The sequence below is a fragment of the Gopherus evgoodei genome, chromosome 1 (genome assembly GCF_007399415.2).
Source record: "Gopherus evgoodei ecotype Sinaloan lineage chromosome 1, rGopEvg1_v1.p, whole genome shotgun sequence".
Classification (NCBI taxonomy): domain Eukaryota; kingdom Metazoa; phylum Chordata; order Testudines; family Testudinidae; genus Gopherus; species Gopherus evgoodei.
In genome coordinates this window covers 259,358,508-259,381,271 of record NC_044322.1, presented here as the reverse complement: position 1 = coordinate 259,381,271, position 22,764 = coordinate 259,358,508, and the positions used below count along the sequence as shown (strand labels likewise).

General features: G+C 40.7%; 1 protein-coding gene across 2 annotated transcripts in view; it reads right to left on the bottom strand.

The window, feature by feature from the left end:
* BRAF (B-Raf proto-oncogene, serine/threonine kinase) overlaps window positions 1–22,764 on the bottom strand; it is a 131,670-nt gene that overhangs the window by 88,675 nt on the left and 20,231 nt on the right. For both annotated transcript variants that reach the window (XM_030544009.1, XM_030544010.1), the window contains exon 2: window positions 18,855–18,956. In XM_030544009.1, coding sequence (XP_030399869.1) covers window positions 18,855–18,956 — 102 coding nt within the window. The remainder of the gene's footprint in view (window positions 1–18,854; window positions 18,957–22,764) is intronic.

Below are 22,764 nucleotides of genomic sequence, written 5' to 3'. Positions count from 1 at the left end.
TGAATAGCACAGTTTTTAAGTCTGGCTATAAAAAAAAAGTTTGTTTTAATACACAGACACAAGAGAGGAAGAGTCACTCATTGTGCTGTTGATTTTCTAGCCAGATGAAGACAAGAAACCCTCAGAACAAATATGATACCTGCAATCAGACGCATTTTCAACCAAAATATAGACTATCAATAGCCTAGCTTTATTTTCATCTAGAATGTTGAACTCTGCAGCCAGCTCGCCAGAAGTTTTTCTGTTGGGTGTGTTAGTTAATACTAACATTAAACTTTCAGATTAGTTACAATGATTCTCTGAATTCTGGAGGTTTAAAAAAAATATATACAAGCGTATGCACTGCATTTTACAGACAAACTAAGACAGATCTCTGCCCCCAAGAGTTTGCCATCTAAATGGCTGAAGAGGGCAGAAGTTTTCCCCTTTATCCTCCACACAAGAAATCAAGACTGATGTCAAGGTGCATACTGCCTGCTTTGACTATTAGAAGGGCTTCCTTGTTATAGAAACATTAACACATTTCCAACTTAAATCCATTTGTCCCTTTCATACGCAATGTTTTCTAGCTAGAAACTTCCTCCAATTGATTTTACAGTAATTTTAATGTGCTGAATTGGTCTTAATTTTATCATCAGAAATGTTTTACAATTGAACTAACAGAACATCTTAAAGATTTTGGAGTCCAACACCCATGTGTGGAGAAGCCATTAGCATTCACAGGAGAGAAAAAATAACACTTTCAATGAGGCTGTCATTAGCACTCCATTTTGTCATTTTTGTATTTCGTCTTCACAACTGCATTTGCAGGTTCAGCTAACCACTCTGCCTTTATTGAGCAAACAGTCTTCCTCTTCCTCATTAACAGCCTTTACCAACTGTTCAAGATGAAGATGTACTCTGTGACATCATTTCTATGCCAACAGACTGACAAAGAATTACGACTTCACTCTGAGATTAAGAAGAAAAGTTGTGAGAAAAAACAATCAAATTCAAATACTAAATCTCAAAGAGAACCCAGAAAAACTGAAAAGGAAATGATATGATCGTTATACACCAGAAAAGGGTCTAGCGCTTCACAAACAGACACCAAATTCTGCCCTAAGTTATACTCCATTGTCAAAAACCGTTACCTCAGATTTACTGAGGTGTAACTGAGGGAAGAATTGGCTCTGTCTACAGAATATCAGCTTTTAATACAAGTTTCTCTCCTACTTCCAGGAAAGTGGAATGTTTTTCCCTATATAATTCCAGTAAGTTATACGCAGAGAATTATCTTAAGCCAAACAAATGTTAAAAGTCACAAGCTTCTACTATAGTTTTGCCAATATACTTTTCCAAATCTATTCTTACTTCCTTTTTTCATAAACATTAGCTGAAATAATGTTTTGTAACACAGACAGTATCACATCGCTGCAAGATATTTGTGGGTTTAACTTAGTTCCTGGACAAAATTACACATACTTCTCAAAATACGCAGAATGTTTATTCTGGCAACCTAAGATATTACTATTGCAAATCCAAGTTATACTTTATAGATAAGTCACTTGAATGTAAGTGACAGACATTGGTAAACTAACTTTGGGCTCCTTCCCATCAAAGTCAATGGAAAAAACTCATTAACTTTAATGGGAACAGGAACAGGGCCTGTTAGACTTTAAACTGTTAGTCACAGAGTAATAGAAGAAACAGCAAAAACATGTCTCACAACTAGATATCCATGACTGGATTTTAGCAGTTTGTTTTAAAAGTCAATCCCTTTTATAAGCAAGAAGCAATAACAGAACCGAGAGCTGGTCAGAACATTTTCAATGTAATTGCATTTTGTCAAAGTCAAAATGTTTTGGAGACATATGGGTTTTGACTGATTGCTATAGTAGATGTAACAGCTGCACAGTTGCACCATACTGGAAAAAAACAAAAAAAATCTTCCTACTGTACTTCATTTGGGTAAAGATATACGACTATTACAACAGAAATGTTGACTGACCAATATTAAACATCCGTTAGAAGAAGAGGATTCACCTCTATTGAAAGTTGTGATAAACTGCACTGACACAAATCAAAACTTTGCCTGTCTATATTAGGGAGTTGCATTTGTGCAGCTACACCAATGGCCCTTAAAAAAAGTTCTAAACAATCTAGACAAAGCCTTAATAGTCAAAACTGATTTCTGCTCCTCCTTTTGCTTATAGTGGTTGATTGAGTTGATGAAAAAGTAATGCTTTAAACAGAGTCTTAGATCATATCTCCACTGTATTGTAAGGAAGGCCTAGTTAACTGAATATTCTGTCAACATAATGAGCAGAGTTAAAATTGTAATAGGGTTTTCTAAAATATAAAAAAAAGTTACGTTGACATCTGTTAAGTTTTTGCTTTTCCAATGGAAGCAAGCAGGATTCTGCTACGAGATAAGTTTAATATTTGTGTTTAGCACCATATACAGCCAAGAAAATAAATGCAGAACAGTGGAATATGCAAGACTGAGGACATGTAGCACTTGGAGATTAAAAGCTGCAGTTTTTAAAGCCTTTATGATTATTCAGCAACTAAAGCTGGTGAAGCATGTTCAGATCACCCCCTTTTCACAAGGAACCTGGCACCTGTGTTCTGCACCAGCTGGAGTTTGTGGAAAACCTTATTACGCAAGCCAACCTACAGGGAATTTCGGTAATCTAATCTTGTTATGACGGAAATGTGGATAACCATTTCAGACACTGACGTGTTACAGAAATGGATGAAAGCTGTTTATTCTCCGACAGGTAAAAACTAGCGACAGAACTTAAATTTCTCAGAAAAGAAGAATCTGAAAGACACTCAGCATTTTACTGATGCACAAGGTAGAAACGCTCTCCAAGCATGACATCCTTGGATCTTCTCTGTAAGCAGAATTTTCAATAAAGCATGACATTACTGGTATCCAAATTCTCAGCTATGTGAGTAATTGCATAACCACCCTTGGCCTAAGTCTCCTCCATCTGTAAGAGAGGTAATAGTTCCCCCTGATTCCTTCGGGGGGGGGGGGGGAGGTAGGGAGAGGAGAAGAAAATTTGCACTTACATAGCACCTGTTCCTTAAACTACATTTTCTTCTACCCAACGTTCTACCATATTTTTACTGCATTTACTAGTACATCATGAAGGTCACAGAACAGAAATTCAATCCAGCAGGAACATACAGAAGAAGCAGCCTCAGCAGGTACAGGAGGGACTGTTGAACACTAAAGATGTCACTGAAAACTGTTAAAAAAGCAGTCTATTGTGGATACTATCCCCTTTGCTGACTGACTAGTTACTACAGCCCTCTCCCTCAAAAACTTCATGTGAGCCTCTATCCAGCTGCCCACTATGCTTGCCTCTTTCCTGCACTCTTGCCCTATCACAGGGGCAGGCAACCTATGGCACGGGTGCCAAAGGCGGCACACGAGCTGATTTTCAGTGGCACTCACACTGCCCAGGTCCTGGCCAACAGTCCGGGGGGCTCTGCATTTTAATTATTTTAAATGAAGCTTCTGAAACATTTTGAAACCTTATTTACTTTACATACAACAGTAGTTTAGTTGTATATAACAGACTTACAGAAAGACACCTTCTAAAAACATTAAAATGTATTACTGACACGTGAAACCTTAAATTAGAGTGAATAAATGAAGACTCGGCACATCACTTCTGAAAGGTTGCTGACCCCTGCCCTATCATCTCCTGCCCAGATCCCATCGTCCTCCTTCCTACCTTTGTTCTTCCATTTACAGAATCTCCTCTTAACGCAATCCCGCTGCAGAAAAGACTTTAAAAAAAAAAAAGTAATAGATTTAACATCTTATCAGTCCGCTTGTATGTTATATCCCATTCCTTTACTCTGTGAGTTTCTTCTTGATTTAGACCGCAAGGTCTTTGGCACATGGACAGTGTATAATTCTGTTTGTACAATGCCTAGCAATAGGGACCCTGGTTTTGGCTGGCCCCTGAACACTGCTGTTATGCTGCTAATACTACCAAAATATTACTACATTTGAATTAGACGGTAGTCCATATAAATGAAGTGCATTCAATAAAACATTATTCCTGATATATTATGCTCATTTGCTCACTAATTCACAGCATAAGTAATTCATGATGGGGATGGGACTCCCAGTTAGTGTGAATCTGCCAGATTCTACTGTATTTTACATAATTACATGAAAATGTTATGATATTTAGACTCAGACTAAGGTGAGAAGGGTCAAACATGATCATCTAGTCTGACATCCTGCACATTGCAGGTCACAGAGGCTCACCCACCCACTCCTGTGATATAGACCCTTAACTTCTAGCTGAGTTATTGAAGTATTCAAATCATGATTTAAAGCAGGGGTCGGCGACCTTTCAGAAGTCTACCTTTCATTTATTCACTCTAATTTAATGTTTCACGTGCCAGTCATACATTTTAACGTTTTTAGAATGTCTTTTTCTATAAGTCTATAATATATAACTAAACTATTGTTGTATGTAAAGTAAAAAAGGTTTTTAAAAGGTTTAAGAAGCTTCACTTAATTAAATTAAAATACAGAGCCCTCTGGACCGGTGGCCAGAACCCGGGCAGTGTGAGTGTCACTGAAAATCAGCTCGCGTACCGCCTTCGGCATGCGTACCCCTGATTTAAAGACTCCACGTTAAATAGAATCCATCATTTATACTAGCCCATTGCTGGCCACTGGAGATATCTGTTGTTAGCAGTCACAGACTGGCTACATGCCATCGTAGGCAGTCTCATCATACCATCCCCTCCACAAACTGAAGATCAGTCTTGAAGCCAGTTAGGTTTTTTGTCCGCACTATTCCCCTGGGAAGGTTTTTCCAGAACCTCACTCCTCTGATGGTTAGAACCTTTGTCTAATTTCAAGCCTAAACTTGTGGATGACCAGTTTATATCCATTTGTTCTTGTGTCCACATTGGCACTTACCTTAAATAATCCATCCCCCTCCCTCCCATTTATCCCTCTGATGTATTTATAGAGAGCAATCCTATCTCCCCTTAGCCTTCTTGTGGTTAGGCTAAACAAGCCAAGCTCCGAGTCTCCTCTCATAAGGTAGGTTTCCATTCCTCGGATCATTCTAGTAGCCCTTCTCTGCACCTTTTGCATTTTGAATTCATCTTTCTTAAACACAGGAGATCAGAAATGCATGTAATATTCCAGATGAGGTCTTACCAGGGCCTTGTATAATGGTACTAACACTCCTCTGGAAATACCTCACCTCATGAATCCTAGGACTGCATTAGCAGCCTCTCTCACAGCTGCATCACAATGGTGGCTCAGTCATCTTGTGATCAACCAATACACCCAGGTATTTCTCCTCCTCCGCCGCTTCCAACTGATAATAGCTCACAGCAAAAATTCTTGTTTAGTCAGTCCCTAAGTGCATGATCTTGTACTTTGCACTATTAAATTTCATCCCACTTCTATTACTCTGGTTTTAAGGTCATCCCGATGATCTTATATGCTATTCCGATCCTTCTCCATATTGGCAATACCTCCCAACTTTGTGTCATCTGCAAATTTTATTAGCACACTCCCACTTTCTGTGCCAAGGTCACTCATAAAAATGTTAAATAAGATTGGTCCCAAGACCAATCCCTGCAGAACTCCACTAGTAACCTCCCTCGAGCCTGACAGCTCACCTTTCAGTATGACCCATCATAGTCTCCCCTTTAACCAGTTTCTTACCCACCTTTCAATTCTCATATTAATCCCCATCTTCTCCAATTTAACTAATAATTTCTCAAGTGGAACTGTATCAAATGCCTTACTGAAATCCAGGTAGATTAGTTCTACTGCATTTCCTTTGTCTACAAAAATCAGTTATCTTCTCAAAGGAGGAGATCAAGTTGGTACAATCTACCTTTTCAAAAATCATGTTGTATTTTATGCCAATTATCGTTTACCTCTATGTCCTTAACTATGTTCTCTCTCAAAATTTGTTCCAAGACTTTGCATACAACTGAGGTCAAACTAACAGGCCTGTAGTTTCCTGGATCACTTTTTCTCCTCTTTCTTAAAAATAGGTACTTCTCTAGTTGTGGGTATGACCCCTGAGTTTACAAATTCATTAAAAATGCTTGGCACATGAAATTGCAAGATCAATAACAATTCCTTTAATTTCTTGGATGGTGATTATCTGTCATCATCTCCCCCTGATTTAATCCCACTGACTTTCATCTTAGATGTGGCAATTTCTACTTTCGTATCCTTGTTCCCATTAGCCACTCTGCCACTGCCTCTAAGCTCTTCATTTAAAGGGCTAATACTTTGCCTTGAAGTTTCCACATACTAACTGCATGAGAGAGAACACTATTGTTATCTGAGGCATTAAAGCAAGTTCATATATATATATATATATATATATATATATATATATATATATATATATATATATATATATATATATATATATATATATATATATATATATATATATATATATATATATATATATATATATATATACACACACACACACACACACACACACACAAAAGATATAATGGAAGTGAGAATACTAATGAAGCTGCAACAGCTTTAAATGTATTTACTACACCCTTTAAACAGGCTAATTAGAGAGCATATCCAAAATGTTACACACAGTTGGTGTGTTTATATATGAGGTGTATACATTCACATACCATAATATAGCTGCCTACCCCATCCCCTCCCACAATCAATACAGGTGAAAAAGTAAAACCTCCTAAACGTAAACATAGTTACCTATTGACAAAATAAATTTACTCTTTTAAGGAACAAGAAATGTCAAGAAGGGAAAAGTTTTCAAAAAGTTAATCTGAAATGGCAAGTGGAAAAAGATGGGTTTTGCCTAGCAGGAGTAGCGACTTTTGGTGAGAAACTAAGTCTCATCTCAAGTAGGTAGAGACCAGATCAGAGCCCTGAAGTGCGTGACCGTTCAGAGTTTATGACATGGTTTCCAGATCTGGGACCTTCAAGTTGGGCTTCTACACAAAAATGGCCTGATTTTAAAAGCACTGAGAACCCTCAAATGCCACCAAACGAAACGGGAGCTGCAGGGGTCAAGCGTTGTTGATAGCCAGGATATTTTTATTTAACAAACTAAATATAGATTTAGGAGCCTAACTTTAGACACTCAAGATTTTGCGCCAATCCATTTTACCAGTTGAGTGTGTGTGTAAGGGTCATGGGTTTAAGTTCAGTGCAGATTTATACAAGTCTGGTATTTATTTCTACACTCACCCAAACAGGAGAATACCACACAATAACTCAGCATCACTGTGCTCCTGCTCCTGCATAGCAGTACTTTCCTGGTAGTCCGAGGAGCAATAAAATGATCTGTGATCCAGCAATTCCAGTTCTTTTCAACCTTACTCTCTGTATCTACAATTTACATGCTGTATCTACAGCAGAGAAAAGTTATCTTGTTAAGTAAACCGGAGGGTTGCTGAAGACACTGAGTTATGCAGAAACCTGAAATTAAATCCTAGCCCTATTTAAGTCAATGGCAAAACTCCCTAATACAGAAAAGCAAAAGTTTGGAGATATCCAGAAAGGGAGATGAGAAATTATGCTATCTGAAAAGACAACCACCTCCATCTTTGTAATTCTAGATTGTCTCTCAATAGAAGGAATTGAGAGGGAAGAAGATTCCCCCAAACAAAAATAAAAGCCATAAAACCAATTAGTCCTCTTCCTATATTTTGATTAGCCCTCTTCTTTTCATACTGGGTTTACATTTGCAAACTAGGTTTTCTGTAACAATTAATTCAGGGTATTGGTATAATAGTTGGAAAGAGCAGGTGTAGAGGTGATCCCTGAAAAACCCTTTGCAACACCCTCCAATCCAGTGGTTCTCAAACTTTTGTACTGGTGACCCCTTTCACATAGCAAGCCTCTGAGTGCGACCCCCCCCCCCTTATAAATTAGAAACACTTTTTAATATATTTGACACCATTATAAATGCTGGAGGCAAAGCAGGGTTTGGGGTGGAGGCTGACAGCTTGCGATTCCCCCATGTCAGAACCTCATTAACCTGAGGGGTCCCAACCCCCAGTTTAAGAACCCCTGCTCCAACCTAATCTGTACCCATTTACGGAACTACTATATTCTGGCATGTTACTACTGCTATATCAATTCTTTAAACTTCCAAAAGCCTTTCTCTGCCATCCTTGCATACACTTACACAGTACTGTAAATCTGGGCTCATAGAAACATTAAGTGAATAAACAGAATAGGTCTATTACTTCACCGATGCTGGCTCATTATCACTTGCTTAAATAAACTAACTGGATTTTTAAGCATGGCCTCTCCTTTATAAATCCGAGCTGACTGCTTCTGACCTCTCTGTACCTGTATACATGTTTAGTTTCTCCATAACCAAATACTAAAATATGTTTCTAATACCAAATTTGAACTTATAGGTCTGTAGTTTATCTATTTTCTCCCTGAAGTCTCTTTCTGCAACAATCTCACATCACCTCTTCAGTCGCTGTAGATAATCAGTCTTGTTGCTAGTGTCAAAAGCGACACTAGTTCTTATTCTGAGGATTCTAAAAAATAGAAATTTAAAGTCCTGAAAGTGCATATACCAGGTCTAAATCAGTTTTCCTTTAGGGTGCTCGTAATATGATCAGTCACCTTTTAGGGGCCAATCACAGCTAATCATACACTGCACATTTGGGGAAACAGCACTTCAGCAATTGTTGTCTTTCCACCACTTTAAGAACAGATATTTTTAATTCCAGAGTGCAGTTTTTTAGTGGCTGTGATATATAATGCTACCAAAGTGTGCTACAGAATCTCAAGATGCTCTTGCAGCTTCTCCAAAGTAAAACAAAACAATGTTAATTCATCTCTTCTTTCTGTATTAACCAACCCAAAAGTAAATTGAAAAAACTTGACACTACCATCCACATTAAAAAACACAGTAAGACCACCAAAATAGTGCCACCATGGCTAAACAAAGTAAAAGAAGCAGTTTAGAGACACTAAAGCAACCTTTAAAAAGTGGAAGTTAAATCCTATTGAGGAAAATAGAAAGGAGCATAAACTCTGGCAATTGAAGTATAAAAATATAATTAGGAAGGCCTAAAAAGAATTTGAACAACAACAACTAGCCAAAGACTCAAAAAGAAACAGCAAAAAATTAAGTACATCAGAAGCCAGAAGACTGCTAGACCAGTGGGTTCACTGGACAATAAAGATGCTAAAGGACACTCAAGGAAGATAAGGCCATTCCAGAGAAACTAAATAAATTCTTTGCATTGTCTTCATGGCTGAGGATTTGAGGGAGATTCCCAAACCCGAGCCATTCTTTTTATGTAAATAATCTCAAGAACTGGCCCAGATTGGAATAAACTGATATTTATTTACTGGTATTGGAATAAACTGATAAACTAAAAACAGTAATAAGCCACCAGGACCAGATGGTATTCACCCAAGAATTTTAAAGGAACTCAGATATGAAATTGCAGAACTACTAACTGTGGTATGTAACCTATCATTTAAATTAGCTCCTGTACTAAATGACTGGAGGATAGCTAATGTGACACCAATTTTTAAAAAGGGCTCCTGGCAATTGCAGGCCGGTAAGCCTAACTTTAGTTTCAACCAATCTGCCTGGTACCGTAGTAAAGAACAGAACTATCAGATACATAGATGAACATGATTTGCTGGGGAAGACACAACATGGTTTTTGTTAAGGGAAATCATATCTCACTAATCTACTATAATTCTGGGGGAGGGGCAGTTGTCAACAAGTATTTAGACAAGGGTGATCCAGTGGATATAGTGTACTTAGATTTTCAGAAAGCCTTTGACAAGGTTCCTCACCAAAGGCTCTTAAGCAAAGCAAGCTGTCATGGGATAAGAGGAAAGGTCCTCTCCTGGATCCATAACTGGTTAAAAGATAGGACTAAATGGGCAGTTTTCAGAATGGAGAGAGATAAATAGTGATGTCCCCCAGGGGTCTGTACTGGGACCAGTCCTATTCAACATACTCAAATGATCTGGAAAAGGGGGTAAACAGTGAGGTGGCAAAATATGCAGATGATACAAAACTAGTCAAGATAAGCAAGTCCAAAGCAGACTGTGAAGAGTTACAAGGGGATCTCACTAAACTGGGTAACTGGGCAACAAAATGGCAGATGAAATTCAATGGTGATAAATGTAAAGTAAGGCACATTAGAAAACATAATCCCAACTATTACATATAAAATTATGGAGGTCTAAATTAGCTGTTCCCACTCGAGAAAGATTTAGGAGTCAACATGGATAATTTTTGGAAAGCATCCACTCAGTGCACAGCAGCAGGCAAAAAAGCAGGTAGAATTTTGGGAATCATTAGGAAAGGGAGAGAAGACAGACAATATCATATTGCCTCTAGACAAATCCATGGTACTCCCCATCCTGAATACTGTGTGCAGATCTGGTTGTTCCTTCTCAAAAAGAGATATATTGGAATTTGAAAAGTTTCAGAAAAAGGGCAACAAAAAGGATTAGGGGTAAGGAACAGCTTCTATATAAGGAGAGGTAAATAAGACTGGGAAAAACTGTGTCCTAATATGATGAGTTATGGAAAGAGAATTTGAGAAAAACGGAGATAGCCTGAAATAAAATTAACCCTCATCTACACTACAAAGAACATGTTTAAACGTGGTTGTACCCAAAATTGGTTATTCCATGTAGGCTGTAAGGACAGAAGAGCCCCGTTACAACCATGTTAGAGGACACAGGTAGATACTTAAATTGATAGATTAAATACCGCAATAGTTTATATGGAAGACTTATTAGAAAAATATTTAATGTTGTTTTGGCTTTCTAACAATACACGTGTTTTTATCGTTTTTGGACAGTTAATCATTGTATTTTTGTTCGTCATTTCACCTCTCTCTCTTCTCCTTCACCATTCCCCTGCAAGTTTCTCTGCAGCCATGTTCCTTTTTGCCCCCAACACGTGTCCCTGTCACTTATGGTATATCCACACAGCCCGTGGAAGTGAGCCTCTGAGTCCAGGACAACAACTTGGGTTAGCAAGGCTCACACTAGAGCTCTAAAGATAGTTGTGTAGACAGCACTTTGAAACTGCAGCTCAGATTGAAGCTCCAGCACTAAAACCTACAGCGGAGGGTGGGCTCTCAACTCAGGTTGGGAGGCTTGATCCTGTAGGCTGTGTAGACATTTTATAGACTCATAGACTCATAGGTCAGAAGGGACCAATCTGATCATCTAGTCTGACCTCCTGCACAAGGCAGGCCACAGAACCCCACCCATCCAATTTTATAACAACCCCTATCCCAGGATCGAGTTATTGAAATCTTCAAAACTGGTTTGAAGACCTCAAGCTACAGAGAAACCACCAGCAAGCGACCCGTGCCCCACGCTGCAGGGGAAGGCGAAAAACCTCCAGGGCCCCTGCCAATCCGCCCTGGAGGAAAATTCCTTCCCGACCCCAAATATGGCGATCAGCTAAACCCTGAGCATGTGGGCAAGACTCACCAGCCAGCACCCAAGAAGGAATTCTCTGCAGTAACTCAGTTCCCATGCCATCCAACATCTCCCCGCAGATCATTGAGCAGACCTATCTGGTGGTAATCCAAGATCAATTGCCCAAATTAACAATCCTATCATAACATCCCCTCCATATACTTATCAAGCTTTGTCTTAAAGCCAGGAAAGTCTTTTGCCCCCACTACTTCCCTCGGAAGGCTGTTCCAGAACTTCACTCCCCTAATGGTTAGAAACCTTCGTCTAATTTCAAGTCTAAACTTCCTAATATCCAGTTTATACCCATTCGTCCTCGTGCCTACATTAGTACTAAACTTAATTAATTCCTCTCCCTCCCTAACGTTAACCCCCCTGATATATTTATATAGAGCAAGCATATCCCCCCGCAGCCTTCTTTTGGCCAGGCTAAACAAGCCAAGCTCTTTGAATCTCCTTTCATAAGGCAGTTTTTCCATTCCTCGGATCATCCTTGTAGCCCGTCTCTGAACCTGTTCCAGTTTGAATTCATCCTTCTTGAACATGGGACACCAGAACTGCACACAGTATTCCAGATGGGGTCTCACCAACGCCTTGTATAACGGTACTAACACCTCCTTATCCTTGCAGGAAATACCCCGCCTGATGCATCCCAAAATCGCATTTGCTTTTTTAGCAGCCGTATCACATTGGCGACTCATAGTCATCCTGCTATCAACCAGCACCCCAAGGTCCTTCTCCTCTTCCGTCGCTTCCAACTGATGCGCCCCCAACGTATATCCAAAATTCTTATTATTAGTTCCTAAATGCATAACCTTGCACTTTTCACTATTGTATTTCATCCTGTTTCTATTACTCCAGTTTACAAGGTGGTTCAGATCTTCCTGAATAGTATCCCTGTCCTTCTCCGTGTTAGCAATACCCCCCAGCTTCGTGTCATCCGCAAACTTTATTAGCACATTCCCGCTCTTTGTGCCAAGGTCAGTAATAAAAAGGTTAAATAAGATCGGTCCCAAAACCGATCCTTGAGGGACTCCATTAGTGACCTCCTTCCAGCCTGACAATTCACCTTTCAATACGACCCTCTGGAGTCTCCCCTTTAACCAGTTCCTTATCCAACTTACAACTTTCATATTCATTCCCATCTTTTCCAATTTGACTAACAGTTCCCCGTGCGGAACCGTGTCGAACGCCTTACTGAAATCTAGGTAAATTATATCTACCGCATTTCCTTTATCCAAGTAATCCGTCACCTTCTCAAAGAAGATCAGATTGGTTTGGCACGATCTACCTTTAGTAAATCCGTGTTGCAATTCGTCCCAATTACCATTGACCTCTATGTCCTTGACTACTTTCTCCCTTAAAATTTTTTCCAAGACCTTGCATACTACAGACGTCAAGCTAACAGGCCTATAATTACCCGGATCACTTTTATTCCCTTTCTTAAAAATAGGAACTACATTAGCAATCCTCCAATCATACGGCACAACCCCCGAGTTTACCGATTGCTTAAAAATTTTCGCTAACGGGCTCGCAATTTCACGCGCCAGTTCCTTTAATATCCTCGGATGGAGATTGTCCAGGCCCTCCGACTTCGTCCCATCGAGCTGTTCAAGTACGGCCTCTACCTCAGTTGCGGTAATATCCACTTCCATATCCACATTCCCGTTTATCATCCCTCCATCATCCCAAGGTTCACTAGTCTTATTAAAAACTGAAGCAAAGTACTTGTTTAGATGTTGGGCCATGCCTAGGTTATCCTTGATCTCCATTCCATCCTCAGTGTATAGCGGCCCCACTTCTTCTTTCTTTGTTTTCTTCTTATTTATGTGGCTGTAGAACCTTTTACAACTGGTTTTGATTCCCTTTGCAAGGTCCAGTTCAATGCGGCTTTTAGCCTTCCTCACTTTATCCCTACATGTTCTGACCTCACCAAGGTAGCTTTCCTTACTGATCCTGCCTTTCTTCCACTCCCTGTAAGCGGTCTGCTTTTGTCTAATCCCCTCTCTGAGTTGTTTGCTCATCCAGTTTGGCCTACGACTCCTGCCCATGGTTTTTTTCCCCTTTCTCGGGATGCAGGCTTCCGACAGTCTCCGCAGCTGCGACTTAAAGTAATTCCAGGCCTCCTCCGCATTCAAATCCACTAATTCCTCCGTCCAATCCACTTCCCTAACTAATTTCCTTAACTCTTTAAAATTAGCCCTCGAGAAGTCAAAAACCCTAATCCCAGATCTACATTTGTTTATCCTTCCATCTAGTTTGAACTGAATCAGCTCATGATCACTCGAACCAAGGTTGTCCCCTACCACCATTTCTTCTACGAGGTCCTCACTGCTCACCAACACCAAATCTAAAATGGCATCTCCTCTCGTAGGTACTTCAACTACTTGATGAAGAAATCCATCCGCTATCACATCCAGAAAAATCTGACCCCTATTATTCTTGCAAGTACTCGTCCTCCAGTCTATATCTGGGAAGTTGAAGTCCCCCATAATCACACATTTTCCCTTTGTGTTTACTTCATTAAAGAGGTCTCTATCCATATCCCAATCAGATCCCGGCGGTCTGTAGCACACGCCAAGCACTATCTCAGGGGAAGCTCTAGTTGCTTTTTTTACCCAATGTGATTTTCGCCCAGACAGACTCTGTCTTATCCATTCCATCGCTTCTTATTTCGCTACAGTTAATGTCATTATTGATGTACAAGGCTACTCCACCACCTTTGCCTTTCTTTCTGTCCTTCTCCCCTTGACATGCTGCCCCAACGTTTCACTCCATTTTCATCTCACTACTCTTCTCCTGCGGACTGCTCTAATACTTGGCAGCGTCTCCAGTATTTTCTCTTCCTTCAAGTAGCAGTGGACTCCAGTACAGGGACAGACGCTGGCTCCTATTTGTTTCCAGCTGCTTTTACAGGCATCTATACTCTTCTTTGCAGTGAAGAGCTTTGTCACCTGCAGGAGCAGATGGAAACAAAAACAGCCAGCACAGCTCTCTGTACACCAGGGGTCTCAAACACGCGGCCTGCGGGGCTCTTGCGTGTGGCCTGCCAAGCTCCCCCCACTCTCCTGCCTCCCCGTGGAATTGCCCCGTGGCGTTGCGAGCCCCGTGCCGCTGTCTGAAGCAGCTGGCAGCATGCCCCTTCATGCCAGGGAGGAGGGGAAAGGAGGCAGAGGGCTCCTGCATTGCCTCCTTCCAGGCACCACACCCCGCAGCTCCCATTGGCTGGGAACAGGGAACCGTGGCCAATGGGAGCTTCGTGGGAGGTACCTAGAGGAGCAGCAAGAGCAACACACACACAGAATCCTGAGCCCCCCCCCTCCCCCAGGGGCTGCAGGGACACGGTTCCAGCTGCTTCCTGGAAAGGAGCAGCATGGGGCCGGGGGCCAGGGCAGGTAGGGAGCCTGCCCTGGTGCGTGCCACTGCCACCCCGGAGCAGCTCTAGGTAAGCGGCGCCGGGCTGGAGCCTGCACCCTGCACCCCAACCCCCTGCCCTGAGCCCCCTGCCACACCCTGCACACCCCAACCCCCTGCCCTGAGCCCCCTGCCACACCCTGCACACCACCTGCACCCCCTGTGGGCAGTGTTGGGGTGGGGACTTCGGGGAAGGGGATGGATTGGGACAGAGAAGGGGTGGAAAGAGGTGGGGTGGGGCCTAATGGAAAGGGTGGAGTGGGGGCAGGGCCAGAGGAAGCAAGGAGGAGTGTCAGTGATGCAGCCCTCAGTTCAATGCACTAGTCCTCATGTGGCCCTCATGGTCATTTGAGTTTGAGACCCCTGCTGTAGACTCACTGCAGGTGTTCCGACGAGTATATCTGGAAATCTTTGATGAGGGTTAAGGGTTGTCTCCCTGCCTGATTTTTCATTCCTGAGTACCTTACACACAAAACAATACATATGTGCTTGGTGGCAACAACTGAATTTTTGCTGTTTTTGTGGAAGTAACCACCATTCCCTCTTTTACAGTCACATGTTGGATCAAGAGGAGCCAGCAGCAACTGTCAGTTGTATCGTTTTATTTAAAAAAAAAACAAAAAAAAAAAAACAGAAATGGTTTTTAAAGTAAGTTGTGTTTAGTCCCCAGAAAGATGTTTTTTGCATGTTTCCACATCTTTCACTGCTCAACACTGAAGCAGTTTTTCCCTAGTAGTGCTCAACTATTGTCACTAAGTTCTCAGTATTCCAACAAAAAGGCACACTAAGCATCAGAGAAGATACAATGGGCAGATACAGACGGATGGGAAGTATAAAGGAGGATTTTGAAGGAGGACAGTAAGTAAGCTTTGCAGATGTTCATGGGGAGTTCCTACCATGCATGAGGGACAGCATGGAAGAAAACACAAAGGTGCTTGTATGAAAATTTAACATGTGTGCAATGGAGGCTGGTATCATGGGTCAATCTGAGTCCACATCCTGATTGTGAATGAGAGGACAAGAAAGGTCAGGACAGGCCACAAAGAGCCTTGAAAACAAAGACAAGTATCTTATGTTTGATTCAACAGAAAAAGAAATGCAAAGAAAGGGCTGACATGGTCAAAGTGATGGGCTAGGAAAAGTATATTTGCAGGAGAATTCCAAATAGATAGGAATGGGGCAAGATTGCATTTGTCAAAGACAGAAAAGGATGTTGCAGTAATTTACACATGATATGATCAGACCTGATCAAGAGTTTTAGCTGTGTGGATGGAAAAGAAAGGCATATTTTAGGTATGTCATGCAAAAAGCATCTGCAAGATTTAGACATAGCCTTGTCATGAAAACCACAGGAGGTCTGATTTGAGGATGATGCCCTGGTAAGGGCCTGAGCAACAGGCAAGATGGTGGTGCACAGGTTATCCACATTGTTTTTCCATTTTTATAAGATTTCTCAACGGTATGCACATCTGTTGAGCTGCTTGTAACTTATCAGTATTGCTTTATCTCCCTTCTAAAGTCTCTCTTATATGTAGAGAATTTCCTGGTGAATTTGGTCATATGCATTTGCTGAAATTTAACATTTGTCTTCCATTCTTTGACAACCATACTGTTTCTAATCAGACGGTGGAATATATTTTCTACATTTTTGTACTTTCAACCCTGCAATTAATACCAACATGTGTGTGTTTGTTGTGTGTCAGGCTGCTTTATATCCAGCACTGGATACACTAGAGTCTCAGACCAATTATGTCATGGCAACTTCTAACAAGCTAGTAAGCACCAAACACTACTTTTGCACCAGGCTAAAACAAACAAGTTGATCAAAGAAATCTTAACATGTTTAGATATAGAAATGCACAGTCAAGGCAACCAAAAAACCTTATCTCTGTCCTGCAGTGATGTTATGCAAAGAATATAGGATTCTGATTAAAGAATTTTAGTGTTTCTGGTCCTGGACTAGATTTTTCTTTCATATGTTTAAATATCAGTTTTAATCCTGTCTCTTTATCCCCTAGAGTAGCAGCTCTCAAACTTTTTTTACTGGTGACCCCTTTCACATAGCAAGTCTCTGAGTGCGACCCCCTCTCCCTTTATAAATATATAAAAAAGTGTTTTTAATTTAACACCATTATAAATGCTGGAGGCAAAGCGAGGTTTAGGGTGGAGGTTGACAGTTCGCGACCCCCCTCCCATGTAATAACCTTGTGACCCCCTGAGGGGTCCCGACCCCCAGTTTGAGAATCCCTGCCCTAGAAACATCTGGGTGCCTTAAATATGTATTTGCATATCTTAAACAGGGGAGGCTCCAGGCACCAGCGCAGCAAGCACATGTCTGGGGCGGCAAGCTGCGAGGGGCGGCCGGCTGGTTGCTGTGAGGGCAGCAGTCAGGGGCATGCCTACAGGAGGTCCACCGATCCCATGGCCTTAGCGGCAATTTAGTGGCAGATATGCCGAAGGCACGGGACCGGCAGATCACCAGCAGAAACGCTGCTGGATCCGCGTGCCCAGCAGACCTCCTGTAGGGATGCTGCTGAAGGCCGCCTAACTGCCATGCTTGGGGTAGCAAAATACATAGAGCTGCCTCTGTTAACAAATCTGGCTCTCTTTTAAGTGTAACCTTATTTCTGAATTTCCTGGTTGAATTACAACATCCTTGTAATGTTTTTATCCTTAAACTTACTGATGTTATGGAGTTAAGGTTAAGAGAAAGTAATAGCTTTTGGTTTGTGAATTCTCTTCATTTTTAAAAAATGTTATATATGAACACCAAGCAAGAAACACAAAGAGAATGCTATCACATATTTATAATCATTTGTTAAAATATAACATTTTTTATTATTTTAACTTTTAAGAGCAGTACACCAAAGCAGAGAAAAGCAACCCAAGTGTAATGGTGAATCTGGCCGTTACACTGCAATGGATTTATCAGAGTGCTGTGTTAGTAAAATCAGTGCTATGTGAATAAAGAGAGTGAGAACTCAATCCCAGAGTCCCAGTGTCCATGCTCTAATGGCTCTCCCTGTGCTTGGGCCCCCAGCAGTTTTGCCTTAACATGCAATGGAGCAAAGGCAAATAACTAGCTCCCTAGTCGTCACTACAGAATCTTTAAAGAGCAATGACAGTTGGGGCAAGTAATCTAACCAAGAAGAACTCGCTGCATGTCCAGTCTCCCTTATACAACTGAGCCATTACAACTAATAACACTGTTGCATGCAAGTTAGATGTACAGAAAGGGTGAGGACTGGTTGCACTATGTCACAATGGTCCTATTTGAGAGTTACCTGAGCTGTTTAACTGATCCCATCTAGCCATAAAAAAATTAGACACAACAATATAGCTTAATTACAACTAGTTCTCTCAAACAGTTTAAGATTTCAATTAAATTTCAACTATCATGGTAAATTTCAAGTATGTTATTCCATTAGGATTATTTGGAACAATACACATAATACTAAATTTCTTAAAAAGAAATAATGTTATTAATTATAATGCAAACAAATTAACAGATTTACTTATACATTCTCAGAAAACTCACTGTGCTCAAAAAGTGTTCTAAACTTGGAGAGTTTGTTTTAACTTTGTATTTTTCCCTAGACAAAATAAAGGTTTCAATGCACAACACAACTCTACCTTACCTATGGAGCTGCGACCGGATATATACATATGCACACCTACATGCACTTAGAATGCAGAATGGAAAGCTGCTGTTAAGAGTTTATGTTTTATGCTAGTTGTAACAGCACACCTACTTCAATAGCTTTCTGCCTTTTCCTCAGTGGTACGCATATTACTCACCAGGAACCCTATTAGCTTGTCACAAAAGAGGGACACTCACTAATATCTCTTTTCCATCTTTAAATATTACAAGCATAATCTGTTTTTATACAGTCAAGGAGGAAATAAGGAAATAAGGAGGAAATAACTCAATGGAGTTTATTTGATACTCAAAGCTTACCTCCAAGTATATTGATGGTGGGTTATGCTCTCCTCCAAACTTGTCAAGCAGCGCCTCTATGTGTTCTTGTGTTAATTTAATCATCTGTTTGATATTCCATACCTAAAATATAAACATATATTTTTGTAAATCAGAAGAGGCAGGTCTGGGATAGATTTTAAAAATTAAAAATCATGAACCCACATCTTAGTAGCTAAGAACTAAGTTAATCTTTAAGGCTGAAAAAAAGTCAGACTCTATATTTTACTTAAATGACTGTAAAATGTGTCCTAGATTCAAATCAATCATTTTTTTCCAGAGCTTTGTTGACAAAAGTCCTTAATGAAAACACTGTTTCAAAGTATCAGTAATATCAATCAAAAACAGCAACTGATGGTTATTATGATCACCTACTATCTGTATCAATACAGTCTCAGTTCTGTTCCAGTCTTAAACTAAACTGAGCAAAGACCCTTTCATTTTGAAATGCAGGAACTGCTAAAAACAAACATCTCTCTCATATATTACTTTTCATATGGAGATCTCAAAACACTTTACAAAGTCTTATCTCCATTTTATAGATGGGGAAACTGAGGTAAAGATGTGCAGTGACTTGTCTAAGGTTACAAATGATACAGCACAAAATGAAAATCTGATTAGAGGAGAAAACTAATCTGAGAAGAAAACTAATCTATATAATGTTCAAAGTTTCAGGATTTTATTAATCTGTTCAAGTTGCTATGACGACACTTGCAAATCAACAAATGTCAAACATTCAGTGGTAAACTAGTTAACTACTGTAATAACATGATCTAGATATTTCTAATGTACCTATCACTGCAGTATTTAAATGCCCTGATCTTAAACACATTGTGCACTTGGGGCTCTATACTGCCTCAGTTTGCAAGTTTTTCCCACTGACTCTGCAACTTCTTGAAAGAGCCCATAATAACCACTGTTAGTATTATGAGATGACTAGGAGCGCTACCTTGCAGTGTAAGTCATCAGTATGCAATGTTCAGTTGTTGAAACTGAATCAATACAATAGTAAGTTCACTTACAGGAAAACAAGGTACTTTGATCCAGTAGAAGTCGAATTTTTTTTACTTGTTGGACCAATAGACTCTGGCCTCCAGAAAAGAGATATTTTTATTTTTCTTAAAATTACATTTGCTATCAACTTAATGTGATGAAAATTGAGAAAGATTTAATTTCTACAAGCCAGAGAAAAAATACTTATCTGTTCTCTGAAGGTACCATTTATAAAAGTATCACTATTCAAAATTGATGCTATTATTTAGAGACTAGTGAGAAAGTAATATAGCTCAAAATTCAAAAAGCCATCAGCTCCAGGATGGAGAATTGCATACTGCTTCTTCCAACGGAACCTCAGAGATTCCTGTGACTTGTCAGTGAAAGAAAATACAAATCCCGCAGTCTCTAAGGAGAGAGGTGGGATGGTGGTGATAGAACTTATACCTTTACGGAAAAAATTGCAGGGAATTAGCTCTATGTTCTATTAAAAAAGATACCAGTAACAGAACCCCAACTCCATGGATGTCTCAAACATTATACTAGAAGGTAAGTAAAGAGAAAAATCTTTCTGCAACACAGAACAAAACATGTTAGAAGTTCAAAACATACCTAACTAACTCATATTTTAATAAAGATATCTCAGTTATTCCGTAGTAGCTATTAAGGATGGGGACACCACAAAAATAAAACAAGGTGAAAAGACGGTTGGGTAACCTCTAGCCCAATACAAGTTTGAAGTACTGATGATAAATTTTGCTTCTTCTCATGAGGCCAATTTCAAGCAATAATAGTTTGTAAAAAGATGTACAGAATTTTATGGCTGCCTTCCAAATATGTAAACTCAGTGGAGGCTGGCTGTAAAGACCAACTTTTTTTCTGAACTCACACAAATGTTTGTTAATATGACCATTAAGTTGTATGCCTGCCAAGCAGCAGCAGTGAGAGAGCTGTGCAATGTATACATAATCAAAAGAATCAGAAAGCTCTGTCACCGAATCTGTTCCAGGTAAGAGAGTAGGGAGTTTTACTTGGTAAACTGATGGAATAAGATCCTGCTGGTTTGGATGCTGGGAAAGAAAGTTGGCAGGATGATTAAGGTGGAATCCCAGCATTACCTTGGAAGCTATTTGCAACTGGATCTGTCAACAGAGCCCTAACGCTCACTCAAGACACAAGCTGAAATCACCAGTATCGAAGGAGAACCTTCATTTAACAAGTCTGCTCACATATCAAGTGGTTGTAAAGGAGGTTGTTACACTAAAGTTTAATCACCTCATTGACATCCAGCATGGGCACTTAAGCTTTTCATTTTGTATGTACTACATTTATAAGCTCATCTACCTCCAGTGTTAAATAGGACTTCAGGTATCCTAAAACTAAGCAGTGATCACAGAGTTCCCAGCCCACACCACATTTTCTGTGAGCATGAGAAATCCACTATAACACTATGGCTGGAGTCCCTACTAAGCTACATCTCCACTCAGCTCTTGGTAGGGTTAGCAATTTTCAAGAGCACTTAAGCGACCTCAAATCAAGTCTCACTGTCTTTCAATGCAACTTTCACTTTTAAGTTATTTAGGCACTTCTGAAAATCCCACCCATGGATAACCACCTCATGGAGGGGCTTCGGACTCAACATCCCTCTCCTACACTAACAGCATCACATACATAGGTGGCTGAGGAAGGAATCGTCAGTGGACAAGGTGGTCTCATCTGGTTGTCCCTGTACTACCAGAAGCTTCCCCATTTCTTCTCTGTGGTGGCTGAAGGGTGAATGACTTCCTCCATCCCTGCAAAGATGTTTTCTACTTTGCATCCAGCAGTTACTATTCTGAGCTGCTTTTTCTCTTTCCCTCCTTCCCGTTCTACTGTTCTAGAAGCTGTAGCACCAGGAGGAAGAGAGGGCCACTCTATTCAGCAGCTGATAGGCAGATAGAGAGCAGCCTTTCAGAGCCAAAAACTGGAGTTAACGCCCTGGAAAAGACCAAATAGCTGCCAAATGTACTCAAAGGAGTTGGGGAAGAGCACACAGTAAATTCTAAACCACACCTTTTCACACTGAATCATGGACCTTTTCTATTGAAATTGGTTCGTTTTCCTAGATGGTTGGAAGGAGTCTATCAGAAAAATTCATCTCTTGAGCTCTACTCCCTTAGGTGCATTACTTACAGGAGGAAAGGTACATAATTCCCTCCCCATCCAGTAAGTAAAGAAAGCATCCCTCAAAAGTGGATCATTAAACAAGTTATGCAGAACTCCAATAGTTTGTTACTTGCAGACACCGCAAACCGATCTCTCTGGTATGCCTCACTCATGAAAGAGCTAGCTTCAAACTGAGACAACTCACATGGCCCTCACATTGATTGAAATACTCTGTCTACAATCAGATTGTCTTTCCTGCCAAGTAACTGGTAATTAGATATAGTGGTACACTGCCCAAACCCATCCTTGAAGAACTGCCGAACACAGGAGACAACACCCATTCTACCTTGCACATAGAGGATCCTGTATGTTTGAATCAACCATTTCTGGGAATATTAGGTCAGTGAAAACTCTGAACCTTACCTCATGGATCTTATCTCAAAAAAGCTGCATCTAGAGCAGTGGTCACCAACCAATCGATCGCAATCTCTGGTGGTGTAGCGTGGCTGCTGCTGAGGCAGGTTCCCTACCTGCTCTGGCCCCATGCTGCTCACGAAAGAGGCCAGCGAGGCCACATGGCCCTTGGGGTTGGGGGCGGGGGGAGGGCAGGAGTTTCCCTCTGCGCACTATTACTGCCTGCAAGCACTGCCTCCACAGCTCCCATGGGCCAGGAATGGGGAGCTGTGGCCAATGGGAGTTGCGGGGGCAGTGCCTGCATAGAAGGGCAGCACGCAGAGCCACATGCCCCTCCCCC